The following is a 26416-nucleotide window of genomic DNA, read 5'->3' on the forward strand; positions in this document are numbered from 1 at the left end:
GGCACACTTTCGGATGTCCACAGATACTAATTCATTTCCAATCGAGTTTCGTTTGTGGGTTCAAACTTGAGACATATTTTAATAACAGTAAACAAAATGGAATACGACTCAGCATGAAACAAGCTTAAGCCTCTACCATGGAATGTTAAACTAAATGCAATTATGAATTTTCGATCTTGTTCTTTTTTGTATCACTTTTATCATCTTTCATTGGTAACAAAAATAACATTAATTAACTCTAATACCACACTAGACATATCAAACACATCGTAAACTAAATATAAGTTTAAATTACGCAAAAATTGATCTATCACTAAAATGCTATTCTTTCATTAAGATACTAATTTTTTTATTAATTTTTTATTTATCAATTTTTCTATGCCCTTTTTTTTTTTAATAATAAAACTTTGCATGATAGCCGTCTCTTTAGAAAGATGTTGCCTCGAATTGTGTTGAACTTCTTTGCTTTTGCTTTTGGTGTGAAAACAACATCAAGCAAGGGAGGTTCCTTTTCATGCCGATGGCTTTATATGGCTAAAGGCTTGAAATTTAAGTTGCCTGAATAGCTTTTCTGAGTCCAAGAAAAGAAGCAGCTTAACTTGGTAAACACTCCAATAATCCAACCGCTGTAAAGTGGAAAAAAGGAGGAATGATATGCTCGCTTGATGTAATTATAGAGGCTCACATTATTTTAAGGAAGGTGCTTGTATATAAGAAAGGAATGAACTCCCTCTGAGGAAACTAAACCACTTCGATAACTGAATATCTTCTCCATTTTTGCACTCTCCGTGTACTTGGTTGTTGAAAGACTCTAACCAGGAGAGCAACCCAATGGCGACGCAACCAAGTGAGATACAAGGAAAGTCGAATGGTGCTGAACAACCAGAAGGTACATGTTCCTGTTCCAACAGAGAACAAAATCGATATAAGCGATGTGGTCTTAAAATATAAATAAGTTCACATCTACTGCAGGAATGTCAGAAAGGGTAGTGGATGGACACTATTACCGACCGTTGTTGCAAGCTGCATTCAGGGGTGACTGGGAATCTGCTGAAAGATTTTTTGAAGGAGATTCTGCTTCGAAGACGGCCAAAATAACAAGCAGATCAGAAACAGTGCTTCACATAGCTGCTCTGAGCGCACAGGACCAATTTTTTGAGAACCTGGTTGAGCTCTTGTCTCCATATCCGGAAGCTCTTGAAATTGCGGATTGTCATGGCTGCACAGCCCTCCACAATGCTGTCCTGTGTGGAAGGATAAGGATGGTCAAGGCATTAGTTAGGTGTAATCCTAAGTTGACCCAACTTGCAGATAAGAAAGGACGTGTTCCTTTGGCAATGTCTGCTGTGGAAGCTTCTCTGCATAAGGAGATTGCCTGGTTCCTGGCGAAAAATACGACAGACGGTGGGCCAAGTCATCCCTTCACTGGTCCCGATGCAATTGAGACCCTTATAGATCTCACCTTCGCTGGTCATCATGGTAACATCACCATCACTCTATCTCAATTCCATCTGTTTCTTCATTCTAGACTTAGCTTGTTTTCCTGATCGACTTTGCTGGTGAATTTGGACAGATATCACCCTTTATCTAGTCAGGCAGTACCCTCACTTAATGACCATGAAAAGTAAAAAGGATGAAGAAAAATCCATACTGTTCGTGTTGGCGTTGTCGGAATCTCACTTTCCCAGCGGAACCAGGCTCAGTCTTTTGGAAACAATGATATACAAATGTCCGTTCTTTCTGCACTCGCATCCTCTCATTACTGATTCCCTTCAAGAAGATGAAACCTGGCTCATCACCTGCTCTTTTGTTTCTGAACTGAAGGTATTCCGGTGGACTTGAACTACAAACCAACAAATGAAAATTCGGATCCGGGTGGGTACACATTTTTACAGTTGGGAATATCTAATATAGGATCTTCCATGATTTTTAAGTTGAGCCAATTTCATAGATCGATTCCCTCCTTATTAGCTAAATTTAATCAATGAGATTGTCAAGACACCCGTAATTTTAACATATGTAGTGAAGTATTTTAATGCCACATACACAATGATTTCATATCTACTAACCTGGTTCTCTCTGTGACTTGATTGTAGTGTTTCAATGTCTTTCAAGGTCACTTTGGGATGCCGCCAAAGTCGTAGGTACGCTTCCATTTTATCATGATACAATCTCTATCTCTCTTCCTCCCTCTCCAACTAAAAGTTTATGACTTGTTTGTCTTTAACTTCTTTTATAAGTAGAAAAAAGATCCCACTTTATGCTTTGCCATAATTTGGAAAAGAATTGGTTCTGGGCCCACTGCCTATGTGAAAGAATCATTTCACATTCATCGTTGAATGAGTGACATGTGTGTTTGAAGTTAGTTTTGTAATTTAATTTTTCTATTAACCGTCCAATAGTGAATGTGTAACTTATTCTTATTCTATCGATCGATCTAACAAAAATCCTTCAAAAAATTATTCAAACTCAAACAAAGTTATATATGATTCTCTGTCTTAATAGTTTTCTATTTTGAAAGGTTTCAAATATTCACTAAATTATAGTTGCCAGAGTCGAGAAATTGTAAAAAGAAAAAAGTAACTAAATAATACTTTAAACAGCAAATTGAGACAAGATTTGAAGTTAACCTAGGAGTTTCTTGCTTATGGCTAAATGATCTAAGCAGAACATATTTAAGAGTTACGCAAACCTAGGACTTCTCCTTCAATCTTGACTGGTGAAATCATGTTCGCTTTATCATCTCTATCAAGCATGTAAATCTTTCTAGAAAAATAAGAACAAAGAAGCCATACACATTTGTTTCCTCCATTACAGGGGAAGTGCTTAAAGCCTAAATATTATTTTCTTTGGCTGCTAATTCATCCCAATACAACTCGAACGAACATGTTGAAAGGGTGCAGGAATTGGGCGGGGGACAGGGGCCAAAGGTTGCAAAAGATGAAGGGCATGGGTTTATCATTTAATCGCATTTAAAATAGGGAGAAGAAAACCAAGAGTGTCAAAAGTTGTGTGTAGCACTCACTAGTGCCAAAAGTTTTCCTTGGATAACTTAAGTATCAATTTTTTTGAAAAACAATCACTTAAGTGCCAACTCCGATCTACTTGGCTGAAAATCCAACATGGCATTCTTTTAATTAATATGTGAAGCCGACATGGCTCGTAGGAGGTTTAGTCATCAATTAAAAAAAAAGATAAAAGTTGAAAACAAGCTTAATTAGATTAAAAATATAAAAATTCCAAACAACAGACATAAAAATTCGCTTAAAACTAAATTATTTTAAAATATAAATTTTATTTTCATTAAATTTTAAAAATTATTAAATTTAATGTAGAAAAGCTAAAAAAAAATTAAAAAGTGGGCTGGGGCAGGCGGCGAGAATTTTGTTTTCTAAATTTTCATTTTTTTATTATTTTCTTAATTTTTTTAAATTTATACATATTATTTTTAAATTTTTAAATTTTTAAATTTTTTTAAATTCCTCCCTTTTATTAATGTTTTGTAATTTTTAAAATTTTTAAAATTTTCTTCTGAATTTTTTTAAATTTTTAATTGTTTTAAAAAAAATTAATTCCACCCTTTTTAATTTTTTAAAATTTTTTTACAAAATTTAAGCTTATTTTTAAATTTAATTTACAAAAATTTGTATTCAAAAAATTATTTTTAGCAAATTTTAAATAGTATTTTAATTTATTTAAAAGTTGAGAAGTCCACGTGGACTTATTTTTTTTAAATAATACCACTTTATATTAAAAAAGATAATTATAAATGCCACGTTTTAATTTTGGCCGAAATATATCTTTAAAGGCACTTAAACGATTGTTTTTCTCCGATTTGGCACTTAAGTGATCTAGCAGAAACTTTTAGCACTAAAGTGAGTGCTGCACATAACTTTTGGCACTTCTAGTGTTCTTCTCCCTTAAAATTGTAATTTTACATTTATATTTAAAGGTGTAAAGAGTAGGAATAAGAGCAGGTAGTAAAATCAAAATAATTTGTTTGGGGGCAAATTTCGTGAGTCCCAACAAAATCGTGCATCTCATAATTCCACTATGTCAACCTAGGAATTAACAAAATGAAAACAGTAGTATACTATGTTGAGTATCTTTATCATATTAAAAGATATTTTAAAATATAATCAATTTAACTCTACTTTTTTTTTTGGTCAAACAATTTAACTCTACTCACTATGTCATTTTGGTGTAACAAGTCAACTCGAACGTCCCTTACCATTATGTAACCTCATATGGAAGTTTTGATTTTGCTAGCGACAAGAGAATGAAGAAAGAAAGAGTTTTTGCTTCTGTGCTGAGCATAAACAAAATACAATGGATTGCACAATTAATATGATTTCTTGTTACTAGTTCCTATAATTTAATATAATGAGATAAGTGTATTGGAAGTCCTAAAACTTAAAAAAAAAATGCAATCAAAACCTAAAACTTGTCAAGTTGATGGAATAAAGTCCTAAAACTTGTCAAGTTGGTGAAATCAAGACCTTAAACTAGTGAGCATTTTTCGCTTGTCAAGTTAGGACAGAATTAATTGAAGGACTTGATTGCACCAACTGCATAAGTTTTAGGACTTGAATCAAATTGACAAGTTTTAGTTCTCGTTCCATTTTTTTTTTAAGTTTTAGATTTCAATTGCACTTTTATAATAAATTTTAGGACTCAATTGCACTTTCGTGATAAGTTTTAAGACTTCTAGTATACTTATCACATAATATTATCAAAAGTGATCTTACCTACGCATAGACTAATGTGATTTACTCTAGCTAGGCAGATGTCATTAGCGTAGTTGTTTTCAAACTTGTTTTATCAGTTTAAGTCTTATGTTATGTTCTCTTATGAAGCCTCGTTTGAACTCCAAGGAAGATCACTACCTTCTAATCTCGTCTACTTTCTTCAAATCCATATTTTACATGGTATAAAACTTTTCTTGGAAAATGCCAGATATGATTTGTACCTTTTTTTTGTACTTTGCATCAACAATTGCTAAAACTCACACTTTGATGAAATTACCAAGAAAAAAGATCAAAATAGCTTTCCTAAAAGATAAAAGAAAAATAATGAGATTGTTTTCCCAATCAACCACCAACCCAAGCTCTAAATGACAATTAGTTTACTATTGTTAGATGCAATTTGGTGTCTAAGAAAAAATTGGGACCTAGAGCTGGAGAACTTTTTTGTTAGTCCAATTGCCGCCCCTTCATTCTTCATTTTCTTTTTTCTTTTTTTTAAATATTTTGTAGTTCCTATAATTAAGAGAGTTCATGAGGTGAAGCTGAAACACGTGACGGCAATCGAATTGGCAAAACAAGTTTGCATTGCGATCTCTCATATGAGTACAAATGAGATCAACAATTTCTTTCAAGACGGGCAACTGCTGCTTCAAGCTACTGTAAAGGGAATCAGTGAAATAGTGAAGCTCTGTATACAGTTTTTTCCAAAGCTTATTTTGATTTCGCCTGAGGGTGAGAGGTTGATGACACGTACAGTGCAATATCGCCAAGAAAGGACTCTCAAACTCTTTTTGAGGGCAACCTCAACCAATGAGTTGTCATTAGTTCCAGGGCCTACACGGGATGAATCGTTGAGTTTAATGCTCATGGCAACAGAGTACAAAGCCGCACAATACAATTCTAGTTTCGATGCTGTAACTGATGTGGCTGGAGCAGCTTTTCAAATGCAGAGAGAACTCCAATGGTATAAGGTATGTATCTTTCTTTTCATATATTTATTAACCACTCTTAATGATCTCAACATGTCTTCTTGACAAATTTCTTAAAATATGATGGCTAGAACTTCATTTGGATAGTCTTGAAAATATACATAGAACATTTGTTCATAGTGGTCGAGCAATATCCAGCCTAGCTTTTGCGCACCATGAGGACCACCTTTATGGGTGATTTAAGGATGGACCGTCCCCCATCGATCTGGTACATTCAGAATTCTAGCGCTGAAATGCTTCCAATCACGATCATAATGACAAGGAGAAACTCTTTTGCCACCTAAGCCAACACTTTGTTGATACATAGAACTTTTAAATTCCACATGCTAAACATAAATTACTAAAGTAGCAGAGAAACAACACTACATCTTAGAACAATTTACGGAAATAACGGAGACTGATTAGAGAAATTGGGCCACTAACAACTTATTGAAGCTCATCCATAAATTTGCATATCACTTTTAATAATATAACTATGATACACCACATGATCTCATCCAAGTGACTCTTTCTTAAATTCAACCGACTCTTTATATAGGTGTTTGCCACGATGCAATTAGGGGATTATTGTGCAAATCATTTTATTTATAACCTACGTATATTAATTTGGAGCCCAGAAAAAACATTTAAATCTGGTTTGCTTATGTTTTGACGATAGCTTTGGTAGTTCCATTGTATCATATTTTGTATTTAAGATTGTAGAGTAGTTCCGATATAATTGAATGTATGTAGATATATAATGATTCTAAAGCAGTATGACATGAATCTTCTTTTTCAATCAAAAGATTAGCTAAGTTTTACTGATTCAACCCATTGGGTAAAAAAATGACATCATGAAGCTTTTACTATATATTTATCTACATTTCATTTCAACGCTATTCTCTGTCATGATTCACAAAAATAAAATAAAATAAAATAAAACTTCGGACAATTACATATAACAAGAATCCTAAAATTTATGTCAAGCCTGCACTTCTGTCCTAAGACTTTGAATTCTTGCTTAATAAGTCATAAAGCTTGTCTCTGTCTTTCACGTTAGTCCTTTCATTAGCTCCCTCGTTTTTATTTTTATTTTCGATAGAGGGAAATTCTATTGGCATTTTTTTATTAAATTCTTTTTTTTTTTACACAAGTGGCACTGAAATGGCACAAACATGCGCCACATTACAAAAGCTAAAAATCATAACGACCTGAACCTAAAAGAAACAAGGTCAAAAAATAGAGAGAACCTTGCGGGTCGCTTCAAGTACAACCACCCTCGACGGACCCTCGATTTTTAGTTGGCAAAAATGTAGCTCGCCACCACTTGAGGAGGCTCGATTGGCCTGTGCATGGTAATTGTTGTTGCCACCACTGCATTCCCATGGAACACCCTTACAACCCCATGAATTGGTTAAATTCGAACCTTCGGAATGTCTAGCTGACTCTAATTCATTGTATACAGTTGGTAGGATTTGAAACGCTGAATTTCAATTTCAATGTCCAGCTGCGCAAACCTTAGGAAGTTCAGTTGCGTCTTTTCCTATTACGTAACCTATCCATCATATAGCATGTTATTTGATTCACTTTTGAACAATCAACTCACACTTTGTGATGCGCTTGATTACGTAAAAAAATGAGAAATGAATTTTCTTCATGTATTTCCTTTTTACATACAATAAATCAACTTGTATATTATTTTCTTTAGAAAAACAAATAGAATTTGCGCGCTACAAATTAATTAAAAAATGATAAGGGCTAATTCTAGTAAATGAATCAGGATGACAAAGACAACGACTACTTTGAAATCAGTCACACCAATCAATCAAAGAAATAAAAAAAAAAACATATTTGTATATTTCAGAAGAATGCGAAATACATATAATCTTATCAGAAAAATGACATTAGAGAAGTATGAATAGGAAAATTGTCCAATCAATCTTAAATTTAATGCATGGATGTCATTCTAAAATTTTCAATTGTATCTATTTAGCTCTAATTAAGCCTTTGCGCTAAATTTCAATGTAGTCCTTACAGCTAATTTTCATTTCAAATTGTTGACATGGCAATGTGCCACATTGAACGGTGATGATTGGACCACCACTTTAGTGATTTGTAGTGAAAATTGGAGGAAAGAAATATATTGAAATTTCATGTAAAGGTCTATGACTAAATTGGTAAAATTGAAAAGTTTACGATTTAATTAATATCGCTACAATAGGTTTAGGACATATTAAATAATTTTAGTAATATGAATATGAAGCAAGTAACATAATTGAACAAAGCATCCAAGTGGAGAAACATTGCGCCTTTTTTGTTTCAGCATGTCTCAAGCCAATAGATGAAGTCTTTCGAGATGTCAAATTTGACATCGAAAGACATCACGAAAGAGGTAATCTCCTCTTTGTTGTCTTCTTCTTTAGGGTCATAATGGGGATCGTCAAGTCACAACAATTGAAATTTTTGCGATTCTTCTTGGAGTTTTTGTACTTGTCTGCTCAAATCTTCTAGTTTGACATCACGATAATCGCCATTGAGTCCACAATGAAGACAACCAGCCATAGCCTAGGTTTGGATACCAATTCATAGTAGAGGGGTTGAAGATTTGAAGGTAACACAAGTGCGATAAGATAAATGCTTACCACCTAAAGAATCCCCTCAAGATACAGGACATATGATAGGATAAATGCTCACCGCCTAAGAAATCCACTTGAGAATATAACGCATAATATGAGTAGATGCTCTCTACCTAAGGAATCCACCTCAAGATACGAGGTATAGAATTAATGAAACTCTAATCCTGAAAACATTCACTCACCGTTAATGGAGCCTTAGAGGGTTTGTCTATATTTACAACTTGAAACAACCTTCTAAGTATAAGCAAATCCCAAGTTATTTGCCTTTTATTTCCAAGAACAGACCAACAACCCTACACAAATCATAAATACTACCATTGACTCTTGACTTAAATGACTCTAGACACAAAATACAATGCATACCGTTAAATAAAGCACGTAGAAGGACTAAAAGACTCATTCTCGGATTTCTTGACCAGTTCTTAATACCTTTTGGGATAATTGACAAAGAAAATATAAAACTTTTATACGGCGGCCAATTTAGTCCTACAACTTTTTATTACGCCAATTTATTACTAAACCTTTTGACAATTTGCAATTTATTTTTAAACCTTTAAATTGTGCCAATTAATCTTAAACCTTTTGTCAATTTGCGAATATAGTCTTTGCAGCCAATTTTAGCAAGAAATAGCTGATGTGGATACTTGTCGTCGTATGTCACATGGACTACGCTCACATAAATAATTTTTTAAATTTAAAATTTAAAAAAATTGAATTTTTATTGTGTAATGACTATTTTTTTTTATTGTTTGGTTTTTACTTTATTATCTTTCATTTTGTTGGCCATGTGCACAGTTAGTAACCAGAGAGGGCCAAGACACCCTTGCCTGGGCCAAGCAAGGGTTGCCTAGCACCTCGCCTGCCTAGAGTTGGAAAATATAATAAAGATAAGAAAAGAAAGAAGAAAGAAGAAAAATTTTAAAAAAAATTAAAAAGAATTTAAAAAATTGAAAAAAAAAAAAACTGTTCACGTGTCCAACCAAAAATAGCCGAAAAGACTAAAATGGCTTATCGCCAAAAATTGTAGGACTAAAGTACCAAATTGTCAAAATGTTTAAGACTAAACTAGCACAGTTGAAGGGTTTATGACTTAATTAGCTACTGCATAAGGTTTAAAATTTTTTGGATAATTTTCTCAATAGTTTTCCACGAATTTTTCTAGAAGACTCCATATTTCATAAACTTGATTCGTTAGAAAGAATAAAATAGTGCTTTCTGTGTAAGTATTATTTGACTAAAATGAAGCACAAAAATCGTCATCGAAGCTCTGAAGAAAGTGACCTTTGAAATTCTGCATGCGAAGATGGACTTCTTCTTCTTCTTTTGCATAGATGGACTTGACCTCTAAGCAATTTTGCATCAGAGTGTTGGATAAGTCTTAGTCCCCTCAAGATGTTCCCTCGTTTTTTTAAAAAAAAATTTCAATACTATATTCACTTATCAAAACTCTAATTCGTTAGTTTTATGCATAGGCTGTGGAAAGCTGGGTTGTCCCTGACGTGAGAACCGGCCACAGCGAGGGGAAAACATTTTGGAATATGTTCGTGGAGAATCACAAAGATTTGATTGAGAGTGGAGAGAAGTGGGTGAAGGACACATCAAATTCATGTATGCTCGTCGCGACTTTAATTGCCACAGTATTGTTCGCTGCTGCATTCACTGTGCCTGGAGGGAACGATGAAAATAACGGAATCCCCTTATTGTTAGGACATGACTCTTTTCTGGTTTTCGCAATTTCAGATGCGTTAGGTTTGTTCTCCTCCGTGACAACCATCTTGCTATTCCTAGCCATCTTAACTTCGCGATATGAGGCTCAAGATTTTCTTGAATCATTGCCTAAGAAGATTATTAGGGGCCTTTGTTTTCTCTTCCTCTCCTTTGCTTTCATGCTGGTGGCCTCCGCTGCAACTCTCACAATTGTGCTGGATAAGAGACTGGAGTGGGTTCTCATTCCCATCACTTTGCTGACCTCTTTTCCCGTGTTTTTATTCCTAATACTACAGCTTCCCCTGCTATTCCAAATGGTTAAATCCACCTATGGGCCGAGCATCTTTCATGCCGAGGACATTTGGAAGTGAGGCATAAATATCGAACGAGATTATCGAACGAGATAACGTGATTGACCAATTTGATTTGAGGGTACACGTCTTTTTTAGAGTTGGTTGGAGCGGGGCCACTGTGATACTGAATGTATTTCCTCAAAGTATGTGAACAATTTTTTTGCAAAACTGTGTTCCCTTACCTTGTTACCAAAGATTAATTTATAGAATGATTTGATCAATTTAAAGTGTCAGCCTATAGATATTTCAAAATAAAATAAATAGATGAAAATTTGTTTTGAACATTTACTACCAAGTATGCCTAATCATGGACTATAAAAAGTATTTTTTAGTAATTTTTTTTATTTAGAAGCAGGAATTTATTTTTCCATCAACTTAAAGCATCCAGCATTTCATAATAGAATCTCCACGGCATAGAAACAAATATTTGCATATGCTATTACCAAATATGCACAATTGCTCATTATAACTTTTAAACATTTTTTTTCCTTTTATAGCTTGAATGTATTAATTTGTTTCATCAACTTAACAATTCAACCTTAAATTTTTTTTTATAAAAATAAAATCAACCTTAATTTTTTACAAATATTTTACAAAAAAATCCTATGTATACATTAACAATTATTTTAAACAATCTATTGCCATAATAGGCGCAATCATGGATTATAACTTTCACTGTGTGTGCTCTCAAGACGGACAATTTCATAAAAGAAACAATCTATATTACAATGAACACCGGTGATAAGAGTTACACCAAATGTAGGCCTTTATGCTTATGAATTATAGAGCAATTGGAATTGTACCAGATATAAAACTTTGTTCACAGTAACTGTGAAATAGATGGAACTCTGCCTACTGTAAATCCTTGATAATTTATTTAGTCATATATAGATCTCTCGCAAATAGAATCTATATAGATATCAATTACTTTTAACTATTTAAATATGTATATATAATTTTCATATTTATAACCTAGATTAAGGAACTTGTTCCAGCAATTCGTAGTATAGATAAGTCAATACATAAACTAAATGTACATAGACGATTATTTTAGAGCATTTATTACCAAAATGATCTATAGACAAAGAAAACCGATAATAGACATGATCCCATATGTATGACTTTATTCTTAAGTACTATAAATTGGATGCAGAACAAATATAGGATTTTGTCCACATAAATTGTGAAGCGGGGGGAATTATACGTGTCATAGATCTTTGATCGTTCATCTAATTCAATATAGATACATTTCAAGATAGAATCGATGTATAGGCAAACAACTAAGTAGAATTTACGTTTACTCATATTATTTTTTTTAGAAATTTATTTCTCGTAAATCGATAGGAATTCACTGTCAAAATGTCCATGAGATTTAGATATGCAGAATTAGAAATGTTATAAGATTAGACATCTGTCATCTGCTATGCTAAACTGACATAAAAAGCATATCATTACATAGAGCTCGCACAAGAGCGTGCCATGGGAGTCAACATAAATTTTACCACTTTTCATATGTATTGATAGATACATAGATATTTAAATCGCGTTAAAAATACTAGGATAGTATAATCCCTTTGAATTAGCTCATCTCACCATGAGACTTCGTGAGCAGCTAGGTTCGTTGTAAGATTTCCAATGAGACATCATTCGCCTGACATCCCCGTTCCTCTCGAACAAATATAGCCACCTTCTCGAGGAAAATGCATGGCGAAATCAAAACCCAAGGATCGAAAATGAACAATACTTGGACTTAGACTTGTCAAATGGGTGGGTGGATCAGGTTTGGGCTGGGTCAAAAATGGTCCGACCCAAAGTAATTAATTTAATCCATTTTGACCAAATCTCATGCAATACAACTCTAACGACCAAACAAACCCGACCCATATTACTAAAATACTTCAATATTTAACTTAATATAGAAAAACTTGTTTCTTATTTTTTTTTAGAAAAATCATATTGCTAAAAAAATTTCATGAAAATCTAGTGAACGATTTCTACAATTTTTTTAAAATTTTAATTTTCTATTTTCTATTTTCTTTTCATTTTTTCCTTACGAAATCTGGCTAGGGTCGCCGCATCGCTAGATCTAGCGAGGGCCGCGAAGCTCTCTTCACTAGATCTAACGAGGACCGCGAAGCTCTCATCTTTCACAGACAAGGGTCCCGACCCTCACCTTGGCTTGACGAGGGTCGTAAAGCCCTCACAGGACTTTGTAGAAAAAACAAGTAAAAAGAAAAAAAGAAAAAATTAGAAAGGAAAAAAAAAGTTCAAGAGGATGACATCTCATTAATTGGTTGAGTCAATCAATTCTTGTAATGCACATCAAGTTTCGGAGAAGAAAGAATGTTGGATGCACCCGGTGCATGTGAGTCCATCTCATATGTATCGTTGGATGAAGTGAGACCATCTAATTGGCGAGGTAAGCTGGGTCCACATGATTGGGTGGCATCTAATACTCTAGTGTGTTTAAGGGAAAAACAAATAATTCCAAATGCCAGGCTCTAAAAAAGAATTTTGCGGATAGCACCAATGACAATCCTTCTTAAACAAGTCATGCATAGAAAAGTTCGCGTGAGTGAATTGGTCCACTTGACCTCGGACAATGCCCAACATACGTATTGACCGGGCGGCTTGACGTGCCAAGACTAGTTAATGCTTTGGTTGCGTCCAACACACGGCAAGACATATGTCGACGAGCATTATAGATCTCAAGGAATTGACGACGCAACGTGCTTTTATTCATCTAGTCAAACTTCGGGGAACACGGGGACGCATTTTGCTCCGAAGTCTAGACAGAACGACTAGTTAGAAAGCACTAATCATGAAATCTCCACTCGAACGACTCACTTCAACGCACAAACAAACGGAAGTACAACCTTACAAGAAAAATTCCATAGAAAGCCACTAACGGCGAGCGCACAAGCCGAATTATTATTCTCCTCTTTTCAATTTTTTTTTTTCGAAGAGGCTTGAAAACGTGGTGTTTGTTAATGGATGGGATCCCTACTGAAATGAAATTAAGCCACTTAGCCAGTGCCACCAAGAAGAGCCTTAAGCTTCTTGACCTGAGCATCATCAAGGAAAGTGATGGCCTCCACCAACGCGGAGGGCAAGTTGTTTCCGAAGAGAGCAAAGTCCACGATTTGAAGCCCGGGGCTCGGGCTGCTGAAGCTGACTATGGCGATGCTTGGACCTTTAGCAGCATTCACTTGGAAATGCAATAGCCCCTGGGGGAACACCATGCTGTCCCCTTTGTTGAGGTTCTTAAAGTAAACGTTGTTCGCGGACGAGATGAACCCGGCGCAGATCGACCCTTGGAGGACGATGAGGACCTCAGAGCCGCCCGGGTGCGTGTGGATCGGGATGACCCCGCCCGGGGCCAAGTCCAGGCGGGCCAAGGAGATGCCAAGCCCGTTCAGGCCCGGGAGCTGACCCACGAACGCCGTGGTCACCGCGGCCTTGATGAGGTTCGTGGTGTTCCCGGGCACACCGAGGCCTGAGAAGATGAAGTCGTTCACAGTGACTGCCGATTCCTTCTTGCACAAGTAGCCCGAAGGGCTCTGAGGGCCCATGAGGTCTGCGACGCAGAAGTCCTGGACGGCCGCGTGGGAGGCGGAGAGGAGGAGGGAAAACAGGATTAGGGTTTGGAGTATTGACATTTTTTTTGTTTTCTTGGGAGAGGGATTTTCCTAGTTGAATGTGCGTTTGAGGGATTTATGGGAAGGTATATATAGAGTGGCGCATTGTGGATATGCTGAGGCATCGTGAGTGGCCGAGAGGATAAGAGACCCCATGCAGGGGTTCACGTGCACGGCAATGCAAGAAATGGGTACGTTGGAAGAGACAGATCGCAAACGCGATACTACTCGTCGGAGTGTAATCTCTTCACAGAAAAGAACAAGAAGGCTCTTTTTGTCTGGATATAGAGGGCCGTGAGGAAATATCTTTGGATATTTTTAGGTTTCGGTAAAAGAATATTCGTCTCATTGAAGAATATGAGCTCCAAATACATTTCCAATTGGAAGAACTCAATAAGAATTTTAAAACTCTATTTATCACTAGGAATACCGAATTATCTTAAAAGTGGCGAAGAATGTTCAACCTACACTAAAATGTTTATACGTGTATTTTAGAAGTTTACTTAACTAAAATAGAGAACTAAACCACCAATAAACCAATGATTACAATAATACATGACTTGTTAGTTGTCACTCACAATTACAACTTGGATTATGTGCTTCTCTAGCTCTAATTGAAGGAATCTTTCCTCCTCTCAATATGTAATTAGTGGGTTTTTTTTCTCAAGAGTTTATTCCAAAATTCACATATATTATAAGAACACAAATAAAACATCTCTCTCTCTCTCTCTCTCTCTCTCTCTCTCTCTCTCTCTCTCTCTCTATGTGGATTTTGTGCTTTTTAAACTTACATGCTGGTTATATATAGATATGTAATCTGCTAATCAAAGACGGGTTGGAGGAAGTAGAAAACATGATTCTTAAAACTTATGGAAGAATCAGTCAGCATTTGATCTAATCATAGCACCATAAAGGATTACCAGGGCAAATAAACCACACTGCTCATCTCAAAGGGGCGAATTTCATTCTACATCATTGGAGTGCTTCTAAGTTTCTTTTACCAAAGTTTATTTAACTGGACAGAAAAGAGGAATTAGAATTATATGGAGTTGCACAAGGGGTGTGCGGAAATATTGATGTTAAGAGAATCAAGAAGGTGGTCCATGAGCACATGGGTGGAGAGAAACGACGGCATAAGAGGACATACACGACAGCTAAAAGTGCTGTCCCTGCAGACTGCAAAGTCTTGGTTTCATTTGTCTCAACGTTGGCCACGAATATGGGTGGATATTGTGAATTCCCCATCTTCTAGGGTTTCCTGGATTTCAGGGAGCAACGTAAAAGAAGGTGCAGGGGATTTTTTTGGATTGGCCGGTGCAGGGGATTTTTTTTCTTTTTGTTGGAAAATGGTAATTTCATTGACTCAAAGCAAGTTTGTGAACATTAAAAACTAAAATATCCAACATAGATTTCAAATGATAAGACAGCCAATTAGTGGGGAGTACTTTTTACCGCGCGACCTTAGCCACCCAATCTGCTAGCTCGCTCACCTCTCTTGGGCAATGGGTCAGACCCACAAAATTAAGACGGGCTATTTTTATCTTGCAATCTCCTGTCCAAGCCTAGCTAATCGAAATTGTATGATAAAACCTTAATTACATGCTGGGACATGGCAATAATTCTCACATTAATGTAATGTACATGAGGTGTATGAAACTGTAATTAGGACTACTTGTCTATCTAATGTTGATAATAACACTATATTACAGCAAAATTCCTTGTTATGTGTACCATAAGGTATGTATAATTAACGGGAAATACAATAATCATCAATCTATCCTATGGATTACATTGATGACTTCCTTTGGTCAGCTCCAGTGTCAAACCTAGATTGGCCCAACGAATGTGATCGAGCTACATTGGACTATATCGTTCGGTGTGTTCGGCTTAGCTAAGTGATTGTTTGTGTTAAGATCGGACTCTTTTTTGTTTTCCGAAAATCAAGTGATTCCTTTCATTCAGTAAAAGAGGACTTACACGAATTAGAGTTTACGGAATCAAAACATAACAAATCCTATAAAGGTTAGGAGGGTTTTGCAATTCAATTAGATGGAGGTGCATTTCTCCGGTGAGTCTTGGCAAGCCAATCCGCCACGTTGTTAGCCTCATGCCGGGTGTATGACGCGGTCATCAACTTGAGCTGGACCAAAAGTGAGCTGTATTCATCGGATAGTGATCCGAAAGCCCATGGGCCATCTTCGAGTTTAGCCGAGAAAGAAATAATAGATATGTTGTCATTGAGGATCTCAATGCCCTAAACACCTTGTATGACCACACTTGAAGTCCAGCCTTCTCTCTCTCTCTCTCTCTCTCTCTCTCTCTCTCTCTCTCTCTCTCTCTCTCTCTCTCTCTCTCTCTCTCTCTCTCTCTCTCTCTCCCCTTCTTCGGACTTCAAATGGCTTGCAGCACCCCGAGGGTTTCCAACTCAAGCACAGATCCGACCTTCTCCTTGACCGTGAAGCCATGATTATATATCCTTTGTGCATCTCAGCATATTCCCGCCACAGATCTATCTCAATTTGTAGCCTGATCCAAGTCGTCCCGAGTACGAAAGTCACCATTTTCTTTCCTTGGGTGATACCTCGTACTAATAGCGGCAGCTATAAAAGAATTAGGCATTCAACGCTAAACGAGTAAACCTTGAGTCAGAGCAATACCCTCTTCTTTTTGCAAAATTACCAAAAATGTTTTGAACCTATCTCACTTATGTCAATTTAGTCCTAAACAATTCAATTATGCCAATTAAACCCTAAATCTTTTCACGATTTACTAATTGAGTCCACCCAGTCAATTTTGGAATGAAATTGCTGACATAGACGACAACCGCCCTACATGGACAATTTTTTATAATATGTTAATAATGTTTTGATTTTTTTCATAATTTTTTGGTTTTTTATTTTATTTTATTTTCTCTCCTTTCATTTATTTTGTTTACCAAAGTACCAGCAAGGGTCGCCAGCCACAGGTGAGGCTTGGCCTCGCTTGATTGTGGCCGTTGAGGGCAACCTCGCGCAACCCTCTTCGCCATTGCCGGTGGTCAGCCATTGCATGAGACAGGCCACCCGTAACAAGGAAAACAAAAACAAAAAAAAATTCGTAAGAACTTTAAACAGTTGTGCATGTCAGTGCTGGCATGCCGTGTACGACCGGCGCGGACAAACGTGAAACTGTTTAGGAATTAATTGACACAATTAAAAGATTTAATATTAAAATGATATAAGTGTAATGGGTATAAGAATTTTTAGGTAACTTCTTTCTTACTTGTCCTCATCGGGTCGCTGGGCTTCCTATGGGGGCTAAGCTCAATCCCAAGAGGATCGAATCGACCAATCACACGGACAAAAAAGTTATAAGATGTAGCCAAAGTGCGATAGAAATGGTCCAGGCCCTCTGCCATTCCACGGCCAACAGGCTAAAAGGCTCGCATGTGGCAGTCAAGATATTGCCAAAATGGCCTTGTATAAAAGGATCACTGAAAGAGAAACTTGGTATTGTCCTACTTCTTGTCTATTGGCCCCGTACATTTCTTGTGTACTGGGGACTGAGTGCCAAGTTGATAACGGCATTGTCAATGTTAACCTTTTCTTTTGAAGCCCATCACATGAGCTGTCTCCCTCGTTCAAATAACAGTTGTAGATATTTGCCAGCAATCACGACGAGAATTATAGCGTAGAATTTGAGAGATAACGTTGATAGGAATCATGAAACTAATATATAAATATAAATATAAATGTGCACATGCGAATATACATACATACATACATACATACATACATACATACATACATATGACCGAAAAAACAAGAGTATAGTTAATGCTATATGTAAATCAACTTTACGGTGTCCAAATTTCACTGCATTAAACATTCATTTGCTTGGTTGTACTATTTGTTTAAAACAATGATCATCAAATTATCCGATAACCTGCCGATAACTTACCAACATATTTGTAAAAATTCTAACTTATTATAGTGTGCAAATTAACACTTTAATCTTTTTTCGTCTTTTTACCAACTTTTATCTGTATTTTATTACCAATAAGTTGAGCTTACCAACTCTTATATGAGTCCGCGGATCCTCGTTCGAGCTACTTAGTTATTAAATTCTTTATTGATTAAATTACCAAATAGTTTTGGGCTATCAACTTTTGCTTGAATTATTTATTTTTGCAATTTTTTAACTTCTCTTATTATTTATGAACTTGTTTTTATCTTTCTCTTTTTCTCTTTTGCTAACCCAGGGACACGAACATAGAGTTCCAGTTATCTAAAGGCTCATGAAACACCACGCAATTAGCCCCACGAACTGGAAAAGTGCAAACGTTGGACTCATATTGGTAGCTCCGATCTAAAACAATTTATACTCAGTTGGTGGGATTCAAAAATATGATCTCCCACTCCTAAGCCGAGTTCATCAAACGCCTTAACTTCATCAATGGTTATATGGATTTAGCACATTTTCTCCCATTAGATCATTGACTAGTTTGATTTATCAACCCTCATTTAAATTGCTTATTTATCTTAATGTAGCATGTTTCCTATTGTGTCACGAGCCCATCAAATCTACCAATTTTTTTTTCCCAGAAATCACCGACCTTAATTGCAGTAGATACTAACTTTTTTTTCCCTTTTTTCTCGTAATCTTTTCTCCAATTAACTTTCCAACTTTTACAATATCAAATCTCACTTGAATTAGTTATTAAGGTTCATTTTATTTTATTTTTAAATTACTAACTTTTTCTTTTATCTTTGCTTATCTTATTTTCTAACAACTTTTATTTACCTTTTTTACCAATGCCTTAAATTTACGACCATCATATGAAAGTATCAATTTCCACTCGAGTGACTTAACAATTTTTCTCCGATTGAGTTACCATCTTTTGCTTTACCTACTTTTGGTTTATTCTGGCCCTTAAATTTACCTTCAAATTTATGAACCTTCATTCTCTCTAGCCTTTTTAGGCACCCCAGTTAAATAGTATTTATAAACTGCAAAATGCTGATATGTGACTGGTTGAAAGCTTGATTTCCACTTTAATGACATGTCCCGTCGAATCATATCACTATAATGTAACAATCATTTTTCCTAGGCAATTAGTGGACGAAATATCTGGACTCCCTATTCTCAAAGGAGTTTGCAGCAGCCAGTCGAAAGTGCTCGAAAACCTGCGATGTTCCTCTGACCAAAAAAAAAAAAAAAAGAAGGACCTGCGATGTTCCAAATGTGTCCATGGCCCGAGGTTTTCAAAAGATGTTATTCGTTCCGTCAGGCATAAGATTTAACCACTACTCCAATATGGGCTAGTTGGTTGATGAGATTGATGCACCTGTTGATAAACTAAACCCAATGAAAGTAGTCAATCAATGACAGCGTTAGAGCATAATCATCAACAAAGTATCAAAAATATATTCACAGGAACCATGTACAAAGCATAAGGCCAGCAAACCGATAAATGTGCAGACGTTTGACCTATGGAGTAAGCTCCCAATCTCCCCCTCACACATCGTGTTGGTAACCTAGACTCTAATACCATTTACCATTTATTGGGAACACGGAGTCTGATACTGCTAATAGAGAGTTCAAATCAGAGCTCGTCAACATATCTAGTTGAATCCACATTCACTCAAATACTTAAACCAATAAGTTATGGGCATTCTAGGATATATTAACTGCTCCAAACCACATTAATTCTCCGACGTTGGACTTTTCTAACACAACTCACACGTACATCCTAATAGCTCCAACCTAAAATAATTTACACTCAGTTGGTGATATTTGAAAATATGACCTCCAATTCCTAGGTTGAGTTTATCAAACGCCTTGAATTTATCAACTGTTATACGAATTTATCGACATTTATTTGTAGTTTACTAGCTTTTCTCTCATTAGGTTGTCAACTACTTTTGATTTATCAACCCTCATTTAAATTTCCCATTTATCTTAATGTAGCATTTTTTCTGTTGCGTTACCAACGCATTAAACTTAACAACCTTTTCCTTTTTCACAAATCACCTACCTTAATTGCACTTGATACTAACTTTTCTACTTTTTTTGGCAATTGTTTTTTCTCAAGTTAACTACCAACTTTTGCAATACCGATTCACACTTGAGTTAATCATTCACTTTCATTTATTTGTTTTAAATTACCAACTTTTCTTATTTTTGACCCCCAAAAAAAAATAATCTATTTTTTTTGGTCGGACAAAAAAACTAATCTTATTTGTTGACAAATTTTATTTACCTTTTACCAATGCCTTAAATTTATCAACTGTGATATAAAAGTATCAAATTTCACTTGACCCAGTTACCAATTTTTTCCGATTTTTTTTGTTCAAAAAACATTTTTCTGATTGAGTTACCTTTTTTTTTTGGTCGAAGAGTTACCATCTTTTGCTTTACCAACTTTTGGTTTATTCTGGCCCCTAAATTTACCTTCAGATTTCTCACTTTAGACGCCGTAGCTAAATATTATAAACTGCAAAATGTTGATATGTGACTGCTCCATTGTCTGAGTTGAACTTTAATGACATAACCCGTCGAATCATATCACTAGAATGTAAACATTAATTTCCACTGGGCAATTAATTTAGAAAATCTCTGGCCTCCCCAGCCTCCATGGAGTTCATAGCAGCCCGTCCAAGTTGCTCGACAACCTGCGACACGTCAAATGTGTCCATGGCCCGAGGTTTTGACAAGATGTCATTGGTCCCGTCAGGCATGAGATTTAACCACTTCTCCAATATGGACTAATCGATTGATAAGATTGATGTACCTGATGGTAGACTAAACCCAAAAAATGTTGTCAATCAATGACAGCTATAGAGCATAGTCATCAACAGTGTCAAGATATATAAATAGGAACCATGTACAAAGCATTTGTCTGAAAGCATAATTCGAGTATAACTTGTTTTCCAAACGCTCTCAGAACACAAACAGATTAATAGTAAAACCGAGGGAAAAAATGAGATTTTACAGCTTTTTTCTCAATGAAAAATAAGAATTCAATTGAATACCCATTATAAAACTTTGCTTACACATTTACATGGTTGACTTTCGGAAGAATTCGGTTACAAAATCCAAACACACATGTGCAATCATGCAACAATGAAATGTGTAACTATCTTTTTACACGTATCTAATAAAAATCCCGAAAGATATTATCACCTAATCCCTAATTTTGAGCAATAGATTCTTTTTCTTATTCTTAGCAGTTGTTTGTAACTTTGTGGTCCAATTTGAGTACCGATACAAAGGTAGGGGCCACGGCTAGGTTTTTGGGACCAATATGTTGGTGAAAATATCTTCCATACTGTTGATACTTTTGAAAATTTCAGGACGAATTTTTTCCTCATAAAGTATGTAATTTATTTCCAACAAAAAAGTATATAATTTCTTTTTTTTCCTTTTACCTTGAAATTACATGAACTCCTTCGTCATTAGGAAAAAAAAAATAAGTCTTGCTTTTGTTTACTTAATCATACATGACTGCTAAAACATTTAAATATTAGATAACGCTTTCCTCTTACAAAGACTATCGTATATGAATAATTTAAGTTGTCGAAAAACAAAGTTCACACACACACACACATATATATATATATATATATATATGTATATATTTTACGTATGTGAGGAAAACTTTACTCGTGTGTTGGTGTGCGTAACACTTGAATTGCAGTTTGCAAATGTCACGGCATCAAACGACTTAGTGGAAGCAAGAATACTACGCAGGAACATATTGGTTACAATGAAGGAAGGAATTGACCCTAGTCAAATTATATGGGAATAATATGTATACTTCTAGTTTCGTGACTAAATTTTATGGAAAATTACTCAATCAGTCCTATGCTTATTGCACATATGACAATTCAGCTCTAAACTTTTTAATTTTACCTATTTCGTTCGAAACCTGCCTAAAATTTTAATGTAGCCATTTTGATCAATTTTCGCTAGAAATCACCGATGTGAGGGTCCAATCATTGCCGGTCACACCTACATTAGCCGAAAACACGCGAGCGAGCTACATTGGACTCGATCATCCATAGTGTTTGGCTTAGCGAAGTGATTGTGCAAGTTAAGATCGGACATAGATGTCCTAATTTGCAACCTTATCCAAGACATCCCGAGTAGGCCCAATGAGTTATCTCTTGGCTTAGCACAACACCCTCTCCTTTCTAACTTGTGCTCGACCGATAATGCTTCCTTTGCGTGCTAAGCTCAATCTATGTGGTTCGAATCGACCAACACTTTTGAACAAGAAGCTAGAAGATGTAGCCAAAATGCATTAAAAATGGTCCACTCCCTCTGCCGTACCACAATGGACAGGTTAAAAGGCTCATATGTGGCAGCCAAGATATTTCCAAAATGGTCTTGTCAGAGATCACTGAAAGAGAAACTTCATATGGTCCTTCTTCTGGCTTTTGGGCCACATACATTTGTTTTATAGGGGGGACCAAAGGTGAACTGATAACGGCATTGTTAACCTTTTCTTTCTAAAGCCCATTATAATTTAAAGGTCAGGCTTGTGGCCTAAAATTTGAGGGAGAATGTTGACAGAAATCCTAAAATTGAAAGATGTATAACGTAGAAAAGAAGAAAAAAGAAAGAGTCCTCGTTGAAGAATATATGTAAATCAACTTCTTCGTGTCCGAAAAAAAAAAACGAAACTATTTAGGTGATTTTACTAGTCCGTATAAAAAGCAATGATCATTAGATTATTTGGTAAGGTAACTTACCGCCGCATTAATAAAATGTCCAAATGTTAAGAGTTTGCTAATAACCAAATTTTTTTAATCTTTTACTGACTTTATTTGTTTTTTTTTTACCAATAATTAAAATTTGCCAACTCACTTGTGAATTTACTGATCTTTATTTGATCGACGTGTCAATTTTTTTTAATTAAATTACCAACTAATTTTGAGTTATCAACTCTCATTTGAGTAATTATCCAACATTTATTTTACTTTATAATATATTAATTGTTGTTATTGTTTATCGACTTATTTATCCATCTTTTTTTCTTTTGATAACCCAGGGGCCCAAGCATGAAAATTTGAATTCCTAAAGACTCATGAAGCATCATGCAATAAGCCTTACAAATCGGTTAAGTGCAGGCCAGTTCACTCCGGCTTAAAATAGTCTGTACGCCATTGGTGGGATTTGAACATGCAACCACCAATTTGTAAACTATAAATATCAAGCATTTAAATTTATCAACCCTTATATGAATTTACCAACATTTATTTTGTCACTTACTAGCTTTTCTCTCATTAACTTATCAACTAATTTTGGTTACCAACCTTCGTTTAAGTTGTTTATTTATTTTAATTAAGCAACTTTTTCTTTTGACTTACAAAACTAATAAATTTACGTACTTTTTTAGGAAATCATCGACCTTCATCGAAGTGGATGCTAACTTTTCTCCGATTAAATTACCAAATTTTAGGTTCTCAACTTTTGAGATAGTTATCAACATTTGTTTATTTTTTTATTAAATTACCAACTTCTCTTATATCCGACAAAACAAATTTTCTTATTTTTTTAATAAATTTTATTTACCATTCTTACCGATGCCTTTAATCGAGCAACTATAATACAAGAGCATTAACAGCATGTTACTTGAGTGACTTACCAACTATAATCTCAGTAAGTTACTTTTTTTGATTTCTGAGACTTTTTCTTCTTGCTTTAATTTAGCTTTAATTTTTTCTTGCTTCATTTTCTCTAACCTCTGCACACACCGCGTTTAAATAAAATTCATGAACTTCATAACGTTGACAATGTGACTGCTCCTAAGTTCGATTTCCACTTTAATGACATAACCATCGGATCACATCACTAGATTGTGACAATCAATTTTTCCTTAGTGAAGGCAATAAATGGAGAAAATATGTGGACTCACAAGCTCGAATGGAGCTTATAGCAGCCTGCCGAAATTGCTCACAACCTTCGATATTCCAAATGTGTCCATCACTCGAGGTTTAGAAAAGATGTTTGGTTGATGAGATTGAAGTACCCCCATTGGGTTGATAGATTAAATCAAAGAAATTGTCAATCAATGACAACTTCAGAGCATAATCACCGACCAAATATCAAGATATTTAGATAGGAACCATGTTCGGAGCATGAGTGTGATTGTGCCTAGCATTTGTTAAGCCATAACTCACTTGCTTTTTCATTTTTTATTTAACTATTTGTAGAGCTTTATATTAGCCCTTAGACCTTAGGTTCGTTTTTCGTCCTGTAAAGAATTTGATTTCGGATTTATAAAACTAATTCGATATTGGGCTGAACCGAACATCTTGTTTAAGAATTTTTTTTTTATTTTCTTATTTATTATGATATGACGGATAAGTGTACCGATGAGGAAAATAAGAATCCCCACCGGATAAAACATATTAAAAAAAAAAGTGAAACATATCAAGAATGTGAGAGGGTGCACTTCGGACCCAAAAAAGTTCTTCTTGTGGTCAAGGTTGGCTATATCACTCAACAAGCATATCATTTACTCCATAGTCTGATAAATCTTTTGAATGTGAGTGAACGCGTACGAAAAAGCCGCGACTCCTATTACTAGTCAAGAATTCGGTTCGGATATAGGGTGACCTCTGATTTGACAATAGAGTGAAGTGCATGAGACTTTCATCTCACACATCTCCTAAGAGAACTAGGATGACAGTTCAAAGAAAGGCACGAGAGATAAACAGAATACCCATTTTCAATTAGTCAAGATGTTCGAATAGATTCGTAGGCCAGGCCTACTTTGAACACATTGATTCTGCTTGTTCCCGTCCCGGCTTAGCTAAGAACATAGAGAGAGCTTTTCCCAACTTGGGCTTAACTGTTGCTAAGCCTATGCCGGAATCCTCGAGGGCCTGCTTGAACCAATCACTTCCTCTAGCTTCCTTTGCCCTTAACCTAGATAGATTCGGATAGCTCCCATGCGACTTGATACGACCATAAGCCTACTAGGCATTCCCGATCCATCGATTATAATATTTTGCGTGGGCCCGACCTATATAGATCGAGTGAATCACAATAGTAGTTCAATTACTATTAGAGTTGGTAACTCATTCTTTGGCACTATTGTTGGATCAACATCAGGTTTTGATGGGATCGAGCTCCAAGTGGCACATGGACATCTCATTGATCAATTCCTAAAAGATGCAATCAACAATAGAATGGATGAATATGGTGGTTCAGTTGAAAATAAGTGCAGATTCTTAATGGAGATCGTTTAAGCGGTTGTTACTGCTATTGACATTGATCGAGTTGGAGTTAGAATTTCCCCTATGACAAGTTTTCTCAATGCCATGGATTCTCATCCACTCAACCTAGGACTCACAATGGTCGAACAACTCAACACACTCCATTGGATCCAAACTCGCTTATCTCCATATAACTCGAGCGCGACTCATATAATCTCCCAAACAAATTGGTGCTGAAGACGAAGAAGGCAAGTTCATGCGGACTCTAAGAAGAGCTTACCAAGGTACATTTATGTCAGGTGGCGGGTTCACTCGAGAGCTAGGGATGAAAGCCATCATTGATGATGAAATGGATTTGATTTCGTATGGTCGACTTTTCATTTCTAATCCTGATTAGTATATAGGTTCAAGATTAATGCACTGCTGAATGAGTATGCCCAAGAGACCTTTTATACTAATGACCCTGTTGTTGGATACACGAACTATCCTTTTTTCTAAACCAAAAAATAATGACAAGGATTCTCACATGACAAAACTATGTTCTTGAGAGAACGAGATCTGTATTAGACGTTTAACTAAACGGTAAAGTATATGGTGTATATGATGGATGTTTGATTTTATGAAAAGTGATGAATGATATATGGGCATTTGTCTTATTATTTACGCCTCTTTTGAAATTCTTTATTTTGTAAAAATCTAGAGTGAGGATTACAACTTCATACAAAATATCTAGATTCATTAATATTTTTTAAACTCGGTTTCCTTCCATCATTGATCGGAGCAAACTTTGTCCCATCAAACATCCAATTGGTGTATACAAATCTGAACATTACCCATAGGCAACTTTAATTAATAGTATATGTGGATGATGTTCTTATTTTAACTCGATAATAATGAGATTGATTGGACCTTTAAAGGAAGTTTCATTCAACCAGTGATGAAGGAAATATGAGTCATTTCTTTGGGTTGTATTTTCCTTCTTCCTCCACTTGTGAACCACCTCTTCAAAGGAGGAAGAGCGTTATTTCCCAACTATGCTTTACCGCTATTAGTGTATTAATATGTAGTAAATCACTTTTTATATGGTGGAGCGTGAAAAAAAGAACTAGAACCCGTATAACGCATATTTTAAACGATGAATATTTAGTGATAGACAAGACCT

General features: G+C 35.6%; 2 protein-coding genes and 1 pseudogene across 2 annotated transcripts; 2 read left to right on the forward strand and 1 right to left on the reverse strand.

Moving 5' to 3' along the window:
- The first annotated feature begins 692 nt into the window (after window positions 1-692).
- Window positions 693-10427, forward strand: LOC115727317. Its single transcript, XM_048278035.1, has 7 exons — window positions 693-889; window positions 973-1479; window positions 1574-1729; window positions 1825-1875; window positions 2097-2144; window positions 5256-5716; window positions 9822-10427. The coding sequence occupies exons 1-7, from the start codon at window positions 832-834 to the stop codon at window positions 10425-10427; spliced, it is 1887 nt and encodes a 628-aa protein (XP_048133992.1). The 5' UTR covers window positions 693-831.
- A 2690-nt stretch (window positions 10428-13117) lies between these two features.
- Window positions 13118-14123, reverse strand: LOC115727321 (germin-like protein subfamily 3 member 3). The gene has a single exon (XM_030657508.2). The coding sequence runs from the start codon at window positions 14066-14068 to the stop codon at window positions 13436-13438; it is 633 nt and encodes a 210-aa protein (XP_030513368.1). The 5' UTR covers window positions 14069-14123; the 3' UTR covers window positions 13118-13435.
- Window positions 14124-24987: 10864 nt separating this feature from the next.
- On the forward strand, window positions 24988-25752 carry LOC125314820 (annotated as a pseudogene).
- The last annotated feature ends 664 nt before the right edge of the window (window positions 25753-26416 follow it).

This window comes from Rhodamnia argentea, chromosome 4 (genome assembly GCF_020921035.1).
Source record: "Rhodamnia argentea isolate NSW1041297 chromosome 4, ASM2092103v1, whole genome shotgun sequence".
Lineage (NCBI taxonomy): Eukaryota > Viridiplantae > Streptophyta > Magnoliopsida > Myrtales > Myrtaceae > Rhodamnia > Rhodamnia argentea.